A 16,620-nucleotide genomic window follows, 5' to 3' on the forward strand; every position below is an offset into this window, starting at 1 on the left:
GTTATCGTAGACAGTTGATTACAATTATTAATGCACATGTACTTAAACTAAAACGTATCCTACGAATACAGATCAGGGCAGACAAGACCAGACGTTGCTGCCGCACTGGCTTTCAACTTGCTTGCTCTCTGGACGGCTCTTCACTTCGATGCGGGGGCAGTCCAATACTCGACAAATTCCAGTTAAAGCTCCCTTGGGCGGTCAACGAGCTCAGACCCATATCATACAAAACTTTGGGCTTGGTTAATGTTACTAAAGCAAACGTTTTTTACTCTCAAAACATACTTTCAGTGTTCATTTAGCTCCATAAATGGTTAAAACTAAACAATATTATAAATGGTTAAATCTGAACAATATCATAAATGGCTTTCAATATCGCAAGTGCCCGTCCAAAAGATCTTTTACTGCATATGAGCAAGGATCCTGCCTAAAACTAACCACTAAAATTTTGACTGACTACGCTGGTTGTGAGGGAACTTAGGGCTAAAAACTAGCACACGGATACGATACGATTACGGATGTACAACACGGTTCCATTATTAAATGCAGAGCTGAATGACTGGTGACGACAGGGGCTTGGGCTGGGGGTGCACACTGATGGGGTCAAAGGTTACTGGTTACATAAACACTACGACTATGCCGCTCAATGCCAGCCACTGCATCCACATGGACAACCAAGTCGCGGGGCCTCATTCCTGCTTCAGTCGCTTGGCCTCGTTGCCCACGTCGCCACTGCTGGCCGAGCTCGGAGTCGTCTGGTGCTCCGCGTCGCTGGTGATGTAGGCGAACTGGCACTCGAACTCAAAGTCCATGTCCTTTTTCTGCCAAATATGAGTAGTAACAGTGTTTTAGTAAGCACATGTAAGATGTAGTTTAATGAGTTTACTAACCATCCTTTCACAGATAACCGCAATGGCGGTTTTGTCTTGTGCCTCGGCGATTTTGTGCTCCACCAGGTAGAACATGTACTCATCGAACAGCAGGCGAATCAGGTGGAAGCTGCCGAAACTGGAGGCGGATCTCAGTGTCAGGTCCCGTATGATCATGGAGCTGTAAAAGCTCCACTTCAGCAGAAACTGGCGGGCGGCTCTGGCATAAGTCGGCTTCCCGTTGTACTCCTCCATGGCCGACTCCACCACCAGTTGCAGCCAGCTGGCCCACTGCTCCAGGGAGCTCTGCTGCTGCAGAGCGGCCTTGAAGTCGCTCTCCAGGCGCTGGACCACGGCGGGCGCACACTGACTCACCCAGGCAGCTTGCTCCTGCGGGATATATTGATCAATTAGTTGGGGTATAGATAAGGTATAAGGAAAGCCAGCTGTTAGGTTTGCATATCACTCATACGTCCTGTTGCCTTACAAAGTAAGGTATACTTTCAAAAAGTATACCTATGAAACGTGTTTGTTGTCTTTAATCTATAATCGTTAGACTCACCTGCACATTGTGAAAGTCGACGCGATTGAGATCGCTTAGCATCTGGGAGATCTGGGCGCCATTCTGGAGCACTGCTCGAGCCGCCTGCGCCAGGTGATTCAGCGAGGTGTAGCGCCGCAGCGTTTGGCAGAAGGCCGAGACGGCACTGGTCTTGATCTGGGCAAGCTGCTCCGGCACGCCCAGCATGCTCTCGCACAGCCAGATCTCCAGGTTCTTGGCGAAGTTCCTAATGGCCTGGGTCAGGGCGTTCGGTATGGAGCGGAGCACATCTGGTATGATGACATCGACGGTGTTCTGGTAGAACTGATAGTCCACCTGTTGGTAGCGTATAACATATAATAAAGATTAGGCGGATTATGTTAAAATCAACTTAAAATGCATGAAATTTAAATTTTTGTTATGACTCTAGGAATGGTGCAATTCATTAAGTACAAAATAAATATTACTCTACAAAAATTCCCGAATTGTGTACGATGTTGAATGAAACCCATCGAAGTTTGTGAATTGCGGAACACGCCGGGCACTCGGGCCACGATTGCCGGCTATCTATTGGCTACCAATCCGCTGCACCCACCTCTCGCACGAACTTCTGCACTTCTGCGCAGTGGCACAACAGATACAGCTTCGTCTTGCTCAGATACTTCTCCTCCTCGCACTCGTCCAGATTGTTGTTGTCGCTGGCCCGCCAGAAGTCGCGCAGCAGGAACTCCACGGTGTTGAACTCCAGATTGAGCACGGCGTCCAGGAAGGACTCGCAGTGCTCCCGGTACAGCGCACGGAAGGTGTCCACGTCCTCCAGCGTCAGTTCGCTGTTGAAGCTGTGGTTCAGCTCGATGGGCGGAAACGAGGGCAGGGCACTGGTTCCATCGCCGATGTACTGGTGATGGATGGAAGCAATAAAATCAATCAATAAATTGATTGGGTTCAAAAGTCGTTTTAAAAATGTATTGGAAGTACAGAAGTACAACTATTTAAGTTGGTTTTAGGAATATAACATTGCTTCATCACTCAGTTTGATTACATAATTAATGTTTTAGGGTGTTTATGGATAATGCCACTATGTAGAAATTTAAAGCACAAGTTTAGTTGCATGATCCCTACCTGAATGCACGCCTCGTAGGTCTCCGGCTTGAAGGTGTGCTTCTTGGTGACGCCGCTGTGCCGCTGGCCATGGCCACCGCCCAATCCATTGGAGCCGGCCAGCTGTCCGGCTGTGCTGCTGGTGACGCTAACCAAGGGTCCGCTGCCCGGTCCGCCGGATCCGTCCGAGGATGGTCCGTAGCCGGCGGCCAGCATCTGCTTGTCGTCCATCGCCTGGCTGTTTAGCAGGGAGCCGGGCTTGATGCGGATGCCATAGTAGTGGTACTTGGAGTTGCCGCGCGTGCCCAGGCGACGTGTGCGCAGTCCGGAGAACACGGAACGTATCAGCTTGCCGAAGCTGGCCGCATTCACGGGCTCCAGCTTGTGCTCGCTGCAGTGCTGCATGTAATGGTTGTACAGCGTGCTTCTGGGCAGGCTCACCCCATCCGCCGTTTCGTAGTTGCGCGACAGCCACTTGATCTGCAAGAGAGTTGGGTATATGCATGGAGGTACATTATTAGGGGATGCTGTCCGTGGGGGCGTAGCCATGGATGCACTCACCGTTGCCGAGGCAATCTTGTTGCTGCTGCCGAGCGCACTCTGGTCGGAATCCGGGGAGGCGCCTCCGCCGCCCGTTCCCAGGCTGCCGCCGCTAGCCGAGTGGGTTGTGGTCGTCGAGGTGGGCGTCTGGGGCGTGCTCTGCGCCTCCTGGATGTACGCGACCTCCTGCACCCAGTGGCGATTAGTTCCGTTCACCCGGTCCGCATCCCGCTCCCAATCCCTGCTACTCACCGTCAGGCTGTGCGGCGAATCGCGTCCATGCGACTGCGACTGTGACTGCGACTGCGACAGCGAGTGTGCGGAGCCATTGAGGAGGATGCCCTCCTCCACGGGCACCAGGTACGGCAGCGTCGTGGAGTGCGCCCCATTCGAGGAGCCTCCGGCCGACGAGGTGGCTCCGTACTGACCCGTGGTCGAGTAGTAGGCCGTCTGGCCATTGCCCTGGTAGTCCCCCACCGGGCAGAATGGGTACGTCCTGCAATTGGCATGGGCAGAGGGAAGGGCAGAGACATGAGGTTTAGATAAAGGTCGAACTATGGGGCTGTCCCGGATCCACTCACATTTGCGTCTGGCTGGAGTTGCTGTGGTACAGATCAGAGTCCACATATTGCACTTGGTAGTTCTGCTCCTGGCCCGAAACTGAAAGCAAACAGAACAGTCGTGTTTTTAAATGGAAAGCTTTTATAGTTTTATCCACGACCTTTGTAGTATAACTATTTAGAAATATTCTTAACAGCTCGGCTTTGGATTGTTACGAACTTTTATAGAGCTACTGATAGGTTGCTAGAAATTATAATAAAAGAAATAGGAAACTAAAAGATATTATAATGCTATTTAAAACGAAGTTTTCCCGTCGGTAAATGTTCGTGCTAAAACCATTCCAGACATATAATTAATATTATTATTTTTGAAGCCACAGAAATTTTCGGCACTACTGGCAAATGTTTCAACTCCTTCAATGGAGTTTATTTAACATTGAACCGAAAACTTGGCGCACATACACTCTTGATTAAGTCAACAGCCTGAAGTCCTTTGTCTACTCAGTCTATTCACTGCATTCAATTGGCACCAGGGAGGAAAACACTTGACACCCACAAGCTGAAGACGTGCACATATAAGCCCACAGGTGCTCCAGATGCACTATTCAAAGTTCGAACTGAAATCGATTGGAAGAAGTGTGAGATATTTACCACCGCAGTAGGACAAGTTATTGTGGCGCCGATGGTGGTGGTGGTACATGGTGGTGCTGGTGGATCCCCCCGAAATGTTCGTTGCGCCGGCACAAGCGGAGTTTGCCAACGTGGAAGCGGATGCAGTGGATCCGGTGGCACTTCCCGATGCCGATACCGATACCGATCCCGATCCCGATCCCGTTCTCGAACCCAATCCAATGGCGGAACAGTTGCTGTAGCTGGTTGCACTGGCGCTGGCCACGAAGGTCTGGTGGTGATGGTGGTGATGATGGTGGTGCAACTGCAATTGGAGCTGGGCGGGTGGAGCTGGAACGGGATTGGTGGCCACGGATTGCTTGCAACGGCACTTCTCCAGGAGATTCGAGTAAGCCACGGCAGCAGCGGCGCTGGGACTGATCACTGGTGGCGTTGGCGGCGACTCCAACGGAATGCTGCACGGCGTGGTTGGGTGGTGGTGGTGGTGCTGGTGGTGCTGCTGCTGGTGGTGGTGTTGGTAGTGGCGCGTCTGGCAGTCAAAGCCGTACCGCGAATGCATTCGTTTGGCCGGAAGTGGAGCGTAGGCTGCTGGAATTGGTGGCCCCTAATCCGGGTTGGTGTCTTATGGTATTTCAGATGATTTCGGGAAAGACTCGATGCACTACTTCAAGCTGGTTGGGTCTTGATAAGATCTCACTTGCTTTTGACAACCCAAACATATCTACGTTTTGAGCATCTGAACAACTTATTTCGAAAGGTTTTTGAACTTTTATCGAAAATTAAGGTTCCAACAATTCGACGCAACTATTTTCCAATTGAGAAATTTTTAATTTCAATCCAATGAAGTAAGTTTCAAGATTTATAATCCAAAGCTAAGAATCCCATCTCATTTTGACAGTATCCGAGCATCCGAGTTAGTGCGAATCCAACATTAAGAAATCCAATCCAAAGGTGGAAATACCACTATCAGATTTCAAGAACTATTATCCACATAAATGGTTCTCAACGATCCTCCAACGTAACGTTGCAAGTTCAAATATGCAAATCGAAGACGGCAAAGCTCGGTTTTGTAAGTGGAGAAGTCACCCGGTTGCTTCTGGCAACTGGCCAGCAATTCAGTTCCGAAAGCGAAAGTGAAATCCTTGACCAGAATTGTCCTGCTCCACGGGGTGGTATTTGTATTTGTATTTGTATTTGTATGCTAGTCGGTTTGAGTCGGTTTGGGTTGCGATGGCAGTGGCCGGAATCGAAGGAAGGATGCTGGATGTTGGATACTGGATGCTGGGTGCTGGATGCTGGATGGCGTGGAAACGGAGCAACCAGTGCCTGCGAACGGTAGAATTACAACTGAATCCAAAATCAAATGTTATCCTAGCAATATGCCTCCGAAAATAATGATGATGGCGAACTCACGACGACGACGGCGGCGCAGCAACGAATTAAATTACAACAACGGCGGCTGCTGCCTCGGCGGTTGGGTGGTTGCCGGGTGGGTGGTTGCTATTATGATCCGTACGCGCCCGTAGCGGGTAATCCAACCCACACCCTCGAGTACGTTGTTTTTGTTGTTCATCCTTTTTCCTTTTTTTTCCCCCTCCCCGTCCTTGCCGCCCACTCCCACCCCCTACCCCATCCTGCTGCTCAATCGTTGTGCTGGCTAATTCCGGGCTCAAAGTCGCATTTTCTGGGATCTGCACAAGTGGTGGTCGTGTCGAGATGGATGGATGGATGTAGGGGTTGTGTCAGGCTGGGATACTGGGATGCTGGATACGCAAGCGGGATGGCAACAGGACGACGGCGTCAAGGCAACGCCGGCTGGCCAATCCCACTCCGCGCCGGTTGCTAGGCAGCCACTCCGTCTCGCTCCCACCAACTGGCCCTCTCGCTCGCACGCTCGCTCTGCAACCCCCGGGATCGGGATGCTGAGGGATGTATCCTGGCCAACCAAATCGCTTGCTGCCATCCCTTCGTCGCTGGGTGCGCTAGCTGCTCTCGTGGGTGTTTCCATGGCCGATGATGAGGTGCGAGCAGGTGGCTGAGTGGATTCCGGGTGGCTACTGGGTGGGTGCCCTTTGGTTTGGGTGGAGGAGCAGCAGCAGAGAAAGCAGCCGGAATGGCATGCGTGGTCAGGCCAGCATTTCCCTTCATTCTCTTCTTTTTTTTTTGGCAGTTTCATCCTGGTCACCGCTTTTCATGACATATTTGGGATATTAATTCCTCGTCGAGGAGCACATGTGCTGGTGTATGTGTGTGTGGTGCCTGAAGTTGTTGCGGTCAGAGCTGCGGGCTGTAAACCACCTGACCCCTGACCCCTGAATTTTCCCTTTGACACGCTGCTGCAAACTGTAAATATTAACAGGTGCCCCTTGGGGCAACTTGGTATGAGAAATGATGAGTGGAGTGAATGTGGAAGGCTGGCAACATGGAGGCGCTGGCAGGTTGCACTGGCAATTGTCCTTTAAAGTCGTCAAGGCATAGGACTATACCACTTGGACATATACGAAATCTTTTGAGGTTCTTCCAAGTGGACCGCATTCTCGCCCAAACATTTTGGCTTTTCAATGACTTTGGTTTCAGTGCCAAAGCAGTTTTGCTTTGGTAATTGCCTTTGGAATGGACGTGGATTGAATCTTTACCAGATTGCAGATGAAGTGTGATGAAGTGCACCAGCTCAGCTGGATCTTGGGACAATGGGTGATGGTATAACCGAGTAAAAAGCGTAACATAGCACAGCTTTTTGGAGAACATATAATAAAAAGGTTATCTTGCGATTTAAAAGAGCTATACTAAGAGCTTAAATATAGAAACGTATGTTAAATATATCTTTGATTTCAGTTAGGATTGGAACAAGTAAAAGTAAACAAGTGCGTTTTTAAATTCGAATACTTGTATAGCACTCTTACTGATATCCTATAAACTGAGTAAAGAATTTTCATAATACAAACTAATAAAGCAATTCTACACCCTTATGATTTTATCTTTTGATTTTATCTAATTAAGAATAATAGCACAAATATTTCCATTGACCATTCAGCTGAAATATACATAGATCAATCAGAGAACTTATTATGAAAACCCCGATTGATCAGTGCCATGAATGCTCTTTCGGATGTTTTGAGAGCTCAAAAGGTTTATTGCAATATCCACTTTGGTGCGCCACTTGTGCAAATTCCCAGCTCCACTCCACATGGCAACATGGGAGCCGGGTTGTGCACAAATTGCCAGGATAACGATGACAGACAAGTGCAGGATAAGGCGGCGAGGGGGAGCGCAGCTGGCTTATCCTGCATCTAGTACAACGTCAACAAACAATTAACCTTTTTGTGAGCCGGACACACTGGCAAGGGGATGTGAGCTTCAGTGGGATTGGCCCGGACTACAGCTGGGTCAGAGGTCAGAGGTGAGAGGTGAGAGCTGAGAGTTGAGTCCTTTGTAGAGCTTCACTCGCTCTGATTTCCACGACGAGATAGCATTCTCCGAGAATTATGAACTGCGACTCGCTTTTGACAAATAAATTTGCTCTTATCTCGATGGGCAGCGGGAACAAATAAGTTTTTGTTGGCACAATTAAAAGAAGCCCGCCATATGCCATAGTTCCCTAACTAGCTTGGAACTTGGAAGCCAGCAACTTGCCAGCGTGGCAGCTTGGCAACTTGGCAACCACCACCCACATCCTAGTAGTCCATCTACGTAGCCATCTCCATCCACCTGGCAATCACCGACCAACCACTTCAACTGGTACGGATTCCCGCGTTTTGTATGTTTCTATTTTTATTTTATTTGCTGGCATTATTAAAGGTTAAGCTCGTCGTCTTCTGCCTCGTCGATTCGATGAGCACCCAGCAAATCCGTATCAATTGAAAAATACAATGCAACATATATTCGAGCAAGGTACGAGAAAGTTATGACATGAGCACCCCCATCCACCATCCACCATCCACAGATAACTGATAAACACCCACAACAGGAAAGGAGATGCAACACCCTGCCGCACAGAATATGAGAGGGATTCCGCATCAATTTTTATTGGGAATCAGTGCACTGCGAGAAAGTAATTGATTGAAAACTATAAAACTATTTCGGGAAAATTGAAATTATAAAATTGAAATGTTTTAATGCTAATGAGAAAAGCTATAATAGCTTATGGAAAAATAGATTTTCCAAAGCAGATATATGTAATACCGTATTATTTAGAATGTCTTTTTTCGCAGTGATGTAGTTGAGGGTCCTTTAAAGAGGACGAAGGTATTAGTTGACAGCGGGCGGTTATTAGCGAGTCGTCGACTCATCCCCACCCACTGTGCACCCCATCCCCTCCCTTCCCATCCCATTCATGCCCCTCGGATGAGAATGAGGATGAGGATGAGGCACCGTGTGAAGCCCTCTCAATTTGTTGTGATTACCCGATGTTGCCATTCGGATTCGGTTGTTTGCCCTCCTGCGTGTCTTGGTGGTGGTAATTTGTGCTAATAAAATCAAGTACGATGGCAAACATTCAGGCGACCCTTTTTCCCTTTTCCCGTTGTCCGATTTTGTTATAGATAGCTATAGTTTCGCGGCGAAGTGTAATCTCGATTAATTCATTGTGCGGCGCTCGAGTGGATGATAATAATTATGTGTGCGCCGGCTGTATATCACAAAACCAGTGTGTCGTCCTCCTCCTCGTCGCCGCATTCATCCTCCATCGTCTGGATGTCCCAGCTGCACTTTGCCTCTTTGTTGCTTTTTGTTTTGCACGTGGCTCGTACGGATCCGTGTCGTGTGTCCGTGGACAGGTAGTATCTCAATCCTCTGCGGGGTGCGTGTGTGCCTAGCCAGCCAACCCAGCCAACCCATCCAACCCAACCACCCATCCATCCATTCATGCGCGTTTCAGTTTTCAAATTAAGTCGCTTTAATTGTGATATCAGGCAAACGTTTAAAATACGCCGGATTTTAAGCTGGTCCTTGTTTCCAGCTCACTCCCCTCACCCCTGCCACCCCAGGACATGTTGATCCTGTCATTATGTTTGTTTACAAAGCCGCGACTTTTGCCGTCCGTTGTTTCCCGTTTGCTGGTCGCCGCTTTGATTCACGCCCCCTGCAAGTGCCGCCCATGAAATCAGGAGTTTCAGTTTCGGCTCAGGATTTGGCCAAAGTGGGTTTTTCCGCTCTCAACTGGAATAAATCGCTAACGAGAATCGCACGTATGTATGTACGTGCTATTTTTTTCTGCGGCATCGCAGTTTTTGCGCTTATTAGCAAAGTGGCATCGAGATTGAAATTTATCCATCAGATTTTGTGGCATATTTCATTAGGGGAATTTTGGCGGCATCAATACAATGCATTGTATTGCAATGATTTTGGGTTTTTGGAAAGTGATATTCTCTTAAAATAGTAATAGGATTTATGCTTCCTAATTTATGATGGCTTCCCGACTGGATTTCTTATGATAAAAGATCTAGTTTTCTTGTAAATAGTGTCTTACTTATTCAAATGTAAATGGTTTTAATATAACAAATATTTTAGTTGACTAACATAAATAGATTTATAACAATATATTATATATTTTGGTAATTATACCCGTTACTCGTAGAGTAAAAGGGTATACTAGATTCGTTGAAAAGTATGTAACAGGCAGAAGTAAGCGTTTCCGATCAAATAAAGTATATATATTTTTGATCAGGATCAATAGCCGAGTCGATCTGGCCATGTCCGTCTGTCCGTCCGTCTGTCCGTCCGTCTGTCCGTCTGTCCGTCTGTCCGTCCGTATGAACGTCCAGATCTCAGGAACTACAAAAGCTAGAAAGTTGATATTAAGCATACAGACTCCAGAGACATAGAAGCAGCGCAAGTTTGTCGATTCATGTTGCCACGCCCACTCTAACGCCCACAAACCGCCCAAAACTGCCACGCCCACACTTTTGAAAAATGTTTTGATATTTTTTCATTTTTATATTGGTCTTGTAATTTTCTATCGATTTGCCAAAAAACTTTCTGCCACGCCCACTATAACGCCTACAAACCGCCAAAAATTGTGTTTAAGACTCTCCTTCTCCCTTCCACTAGCTGAGTAACGGGTATCATATAGTCGGGGAACTCGACCACTTCGCCTGCCTTCAGGGGACTATAGCGTACGCTGCTGTTACTGGGATTACCCCATAGCTGGGAGCCATAGGTCCAGGTCGGTTTTTGGACGGAGTTGAAGAGTAAGACCATATATTCTAGTCTTAGGGGAGAGCGTATACTAAGAAGCCAAGTGAGTCGTCTGTCAAGATGAATACTTCATTTGATTTTGGAATAACAGTGTTATTTAGTATGAGCGAAGGGCAATCTTGTTTATCAATTAAATTCTGTAATTTAATAGATTCTAGATTCATAACTCACCCGTCACAGTGATGAAGGGCGTTCCATCGTCATCCTCGGCGGTCTGGACCACGGTCACCTGGCCATTGGCCACTTGCTGGGCGAGATCGACGCCATCCTTGATCGCCTCCAGATCGGCCATGCTGTGAATGGGTATGGAGTGGGTCACGGTGGTTCCATTCGGCTCCGTGGTGGTAATGGTGCCCATGGTGTCGCTGCTGCTGTTCACCACATGCCCATGCAGATGGGCATCGCTGCTCGAGTCCTCGGCATCCATGGGCAGTACGACGCGGATTACCTCCAGCTGCTCGGCACCGGTTGCTCCTGCTCCCGTCGAATCGTCGTCCTCGTCGACTAGTTTCTTCTGCAAGAGCTGGCAGTTCTGCAAGAGGGGGAGAAGCTTTACCTGTTTATCAAGGTAGGTTGGTATTTAGTAAATTATTTTCTTTAGTTCATGGAGCACCAATTTCTTAAGTTTAATCTAAAATCTAAACACTAAAATCTTTGCTATAGTCTTAGCTGAGATCCTTGAGAATCTTGCGAGTTACTTGGCAATGCACCCACCTGTGTCATGACATCCTCCAGTGTGGCGGAGACAACGACTCCATCCTCCGTGCAGAACTCGAACTGCTCGGCATGCGGCGGTGGCGATGTGGTGCTATTGGTGGTGCTGCCCCCCGTGAGTCCGGTGGTGGCGCTCTCCACCTCGACGGTCAGCTGCTGCTGCTGCTGCTCCTCCACTGAGTCCTCTGGTGGCGAGGTGGCATCCACGATGGCGGAGCGCGTCGAGATGATGAACTGGCGCTGCGGTGCCAGGCGTGTGGTCATTGGGGTTCGATGCTTTGCCTTCGCTGCTCCACAAAGTTATTTGGTGTCCCGATGATGATGTTGCTGTACTGCGCCTGGTTTGCTAAATTCGTTGACTAGTAAGCTCGTATTCTATTCTCGATCTCTTTAGTATGTGGTATTCAATCTTCTTCGAGTTCTAAGGCAATGGCGGTGTTTAGGTTCAGTGTTTCGGCTTCTTGAAGTGGCCGCTGGTGGAGAAAGGTGCTGCAAGGAGAAAGTGAAATTTTGCAAACTTAACAAGGCATGTCGTCAATCAAAGAGCAGGTATTCAATAAGGAATCAACATCATCATCCACCCGAGCGGGCTAAAGCCCACTCCCACTCCCACTTCCTCCCCTATCCCCCATCCCCCTCCCAAGGATCCTTTGTTGTTGGTGCGGGTGGTGGTGCGGTGGTGGTGCGGAGGTGGTGGTGGTGGTGCTGCTGTGGTGGTGGCTTGTGCTGCTTCCGCTGGGGCGTTGCTATGAAATTAAACTTTTCGCAGGTATTTCTTGATGCTTTGATTTCCTCATCGCTTTGTTCTCCGCGCAGCAGGAGCAGCAGCAGAAAAATATATCTCTGCGTGTATATATGTAAGTATAAATAAAAATAAGTGCATATACACGGATGTCTATTGTGTACAACATCGTATTTTTTCCGGTCGGCCATTTTGATTTGCCTCCAATTGCTGGGGAATCTTGGGGCAAGCTCCTTCGTTGCAAGTACAGCATGTATTTGGGGGCAATGTTTTGGGGATTTCTGTTTTTTTCCTTCTTGTTGGGTTGTTGGGGAATCACCGGAGGCAGAAGCGTAGTAGGGTCTAGTTTTTGGAGGGGCTTCACATCAGCTTTCATAAAACTTTCAAAGTACAAGACATAGTATTCAAATATGTATTTTCGATTGGCCTCTCGAAAACTTTTAATTTTCTTTAAATACAAAAGGAAAATATTTAATTTGTTTCAACTTGGTGTGAAAATAAATGGAAATTTGAGTTAGATATTTCAGGATTGCATCAAATTATAATTCATTTATATTTAAGTACGGATTGACTGAGACCAAAAGTAACAAATAAATCAAACGTTTAATGAAACTTTAACACATAAAAAACTTTCTTGAGTAAATCCTCTATCATGTTACACATCCACTACTAAATTAATTATCCTTAGTGATTGCCTCGGGGAAGTGTCGGCCACTGAGTTTACTGTACTTACATAATACCACACCCGGAGAATCCATTTTTGGCCTACGGCTCTGCCTCTGGCCAATTAAGTTGGCCAAATTGTAATTGTCGGGGACAAAATTACATGCCCGTATCAATCAAAGGAACTCACAATTTGTTTAAGTAACTCACGTTCTTTTTAGCAGAATTCATGTTATAGAAACATAAAAATCACTCTAAAGTTTAAATATACCATATTTTCATTATCTGACTTGGTGTTAAACTTTTCATTTTGATTCCTTTTTAGTTTCGGTTATATTAGTTTCAGCTGTTTAAAATGTTAAATGTTTTATTAAAATAATTGCAGGTTATAAAACTCAATGAATTGGTTTATATTGAATGCACTTTAATATTATTCGGTTATTTCAAAAGTCTTTAAGCTCTTTCCAGATCGATTTGCAAAGTCCGCAACGTGACACTTTGAAATGCTAAAAAATTTTTATGGAAATTTCTAGTCTGGCATATTTATTTCGGTCCTCTTTTGCAATCCTGCTGATTTGTAGCTTCTGAATTTCACACTTTCTGCGCTTTCGCTGCCACTTCTGCACCTGCCACATGCACTTGCTCACAGGGCAACCGGCTCAAAGTAAATAAGTTGTGGAGAAGGCGACGCTGGCGACGTTCACGTCCATCCCGAAAAGGGGCAATTGAACTTCTGGTGGAGAAGTGGTGGTTTGGATTGGTTTGGTTTTGGAATAGCAGGGGATCCCCCATTTTGGAAGCGCGGACAGGACAAACGACCCGGCATACGTCACGTTCAAAGTTGTTGTTTATAAACAATAAACGAAGTTGGGAGTTCCTTTGGGGGGGTAGTAGTTAGGTCCTCTGGAGTGGGTGGATGGCTAATGCGTTGCCACCGGACGGAAGTGCACTCGGTTCCTTGGGTTCCTTGAGTTCACAAATCAAGCGGCGCGCTGGGCGAGCTCATAAATTTGACGCGTGAAAAGTGCAGCTCACTGGCTTTCCAGGGGAAGTTTGCCCAGTCACGACACCCACACTAACACTAACACTAGCAACAACACTATCACCATCGCCAACAGCACTCCTGCACAGGTGCACACCTGTACAGTACACACCTGTACAGTACACACCCACACAGGGCGAACAAATCACTAAGGACGCGCAACGCCAATTTATTGATCAAATAAGTTTTTCGGGATATTATTCTCGTTCGCTCGCCTGTTTCTGCTCTGCCCTGCAAATGCTCTGTTCTCATCTGATTTTCTCTACACGATGGCGGACTTATGGTGTATATATATCCGTATATATGTACCTATATCCGTGGAATATATCTGCTGGCTGCTATAGTTATTGCTGCTGCGGTGTGTTTACCTCGAACGTGAATATGCAACTACGGCGGAAAAAGGTTTTACCCAACATCAGCACTAACTGAACAAACTACCAACACTCCGGCGATGACAATGGCCAAAAGGGGTTGATAGTTTGGTAATAGGGGATTCGAATTGGTCAAAATGCACTCGCTGCTGCTGCTCCTACTGCCTCTGTTTTTGTTGTTTCGCCTGTTTCGAGTGCAGTGAATTGCTGCTGGCAGAGCGAGATGGAAACTCATTTGAATGCCGTTTGAATTCGATGCCTAGAACAACATGTGCTGAGCCAACAAATACAGTCAAGACTTCCTATGTCATCTGTTTGCTTATGGAATAGAAAACATTGAATAGAAACATTGGTTATTCTAGGTTAGGAGATATAACATTGTTAGCTTTCAAGGGAAAGGAGGTATGTTAAACTCTAGCCTTCACATTTCACAGATAATATGATGATTTTTGGAAACTATAAATGAATTAAAACTATTTAACAAATAGTGAAAACAAGTTAACATATAATATTAATCGTATGTATTTAACCATCTACTACAAGTATTTTATTTGTATAAACTTTGGGATGTTTCACTGTAGAACTACTTGCCACAGCTCGTTGTTGGTTTAAAAGAGATACATAGATAAATTTACAAAATTAAGGGAATTTGGGGTGGAATAGTTGCAGTGGGTGCTGCACTTTCCCGACTTTCGGCCAGTCCATGGCATTGACCCCTTTTTTAATGTCCAACAGCACCACCACCACCTGCCCCTAAGACACCTCCTCCCCCGCCGGCAGCTGCGTTGTTATAGGGACAAGCTGCCAAGATGGGAATGGGAATAGGAATGGGCCATACGGCATGCCAAGTATAAAATGCAGAAGCTCAGACAGCGTGACGCTTTCTTTCTGGCCTAATCATATTCACTTAACGGCTGCAGCAGGTAGAAAGGATAGAAAGGATGGCAAGGATATGGAAGCATGTGCTGGGCACAGGACTCGAATTTGGATGGAGCTAATGTGGATTGCAGCTCACAGTTGGTTGATGGGGAAATCAGATGATTATCATACTATTCCTCCGTAGTTGGTGTTATAACATCCTTGTAAAAATGTTTAGTAAGATATGGCATTACTATTTCTTGTCAAGAAAAACTTTGAATGTTCGCAGCATTTCTACTTGTAGGTACACCGTTTTTATCGAATTCTTAGAAATATTTGTGTTTAACATCTTGAAAATAGTTTATAGGATAGCAGATTTATTTATAAAATGTAAATGTATCTTTACCTTGTTTTTAAATCAATGGCAAGGAAATTAAATTGTTTATAGAAATAACTTTCAAGAACTCCCTGCTTTTTTCAAATATTCAGTAGTTATTGGTACTGAAGCATTAGTAAAACTAATAACCTAATGAACTGAATAACTAATCAAATAAAACTGTTGTTTATCGTCGTTTTTTTTTTAATTTTATGTACTTTCTTCGCCATATTAATTTTGTTTTGAACCGATGGGCAAATTGACATTGACATTCATTGGAATGGACATTTCATCAAATGAAGATGATGAGTGAAATGCGTCAGTTCCTTTGTTAGGCGTGTGGCATGCGTCCTGCCCCGCCCCCTTCCACCGCGGCCGTGTCCTTCCCCCGCCCACTGCTCTCCCATTCCGATTCCATCTGGTTTCGGGGCAGAAGACGGAGGCAGTGAAGCAGGACGAGCGGCGAGGCAGCAAAGCGGAAGTGCACAGGAGGTTGGCGTTGGTCCTGTACACTTCTCTAAATTTTAAATATCTTTGGTATAAGTAAATACAAAAGTAAATAGTTTAGTAAAAAGTTTTACAACTAATAAGATACATCTTTAATGGCTAGCATGCCTTTTGATTTTTTGTTCTAAGTAGCTTTAGTTTACTTTCAGTAGCTATTTTAATATGATTGTGGTATAATCATATCATATATATTCACCCGAATATTCTGTAAGCATTCGGATCAGCAAGTATTTCTTCGAGTGTACCGGGAGTTGTGGATTCCTGGTCTTACACCTGGCGCTAGGACTCGCTGTAATGTGCAACCGGCCATGGCACACTCCATATGGATATGGAACGTGGATGGAGAGGTCCTTCGGGGGAGGGGACGGATTCGGAACCGGTGGAGGGAGGGGTGCAGGGTGCAGGATCAAGGAAAGGGAGTGGGGGGTGGTGGTGGCTGTTCCCAGTTTTCCTTGGGATACAAATTGCGATGCCTCGACCGCCACGAGGACTCGACTTAATTGTCTTTAAATGGCTGAGCGCTTCAGATGGGAAAACGCGCAAATGAAAATGCGGAAAAACCGCTGACTACCTGGCTGGTTGGGTAATTTTCTCATTTTCTCGTTCAATGAAAATTCGTTGGCTACAAAATGAGAAAACTTCGCCGCCTTTTGATCTTTTCGTTTGAAAATAAAAGTTTTTCTTTCCTTTTTTCCTGATAATTAGGAATTTTGGTAAGGCAATTGCGTGATTTATGCATATATATGTAACTATACTAGAATGTAGAACTTACCTTAGTGACTAGGGAGCTCGGCTCCTGGAACTCATTTTCAATATTTTCGGGTTTTCGAAAACCTCTCCTGTGCTTGTGATCCAAAATTGGCAGGCGATTTCCTAGCGATTCGGGTTTCCAATTGGGATTCCTGCTAGTC

The 16,620-nt window shown here is 46.3% G+C and overlaps 1 protein-coding gene across 4 annotated transcripts; it reads right to left on the reverse strand.

Annotated features, from left to right (window-relative positions):
- Nucleotides 1–243: 243 nt before the first annotated feature.
- Nucleotides 244–16,620, reverse strand: LOC120452139 (DNA-binding protein RFX2). Of its 4 annotated transcripts, none has more exons than XM_039636229.1 (11): nt 16,482–16,620; nt 11,151–11,639; nt 10,608–10,968; nt 3,633–3,711; nt 3,304–3,547; nt 3,073–3,237; nt 2,533–2,991; nt 2,006–2,308; nt 1,432–1,746; nt 891–1,259; nt 244–821 (listed from the first exon to the last, which is right to left on the reverse strand). In XM_039636229.1, exons 2-11 carry the CDS (start codon nt 11,412–11,414, stop codon nt 690–692), a joined length of 2,691 nt encoding a protein of 896 aa, XP_039492163.1. In that variant the 5' UTR covers nt 11,415–11,639; nt 16,482–16,620; the 3' UTR covers nt 244–689. The 4 variants fall into 4 exon arrangements, with proteins under 4 accessions (XP_039492163.1, XP_039492162.1, XP_039492161.1 ...); XM_039636228.1 differs by having other exon boundaries at nt 10,608–10,992; XM_039636227.1 differs by having other exon boundaries at nt 3,073–3,547.

Source organism: Drosophila santomea, chromosome 3R, assembly GCF_016746245.2.
Source record: "Drosophila santomea strain STO CAGO 1482 chromosome 3R, Prin_Dsan_1.1, whole genome shotgun sequence".
Classification (NCBI taxonomy): Eukaryota; Metazoa; Arthropoda; class Insecta; order Diptera; family Drosophilidae; genus Drosophila; species Drosophila santomea.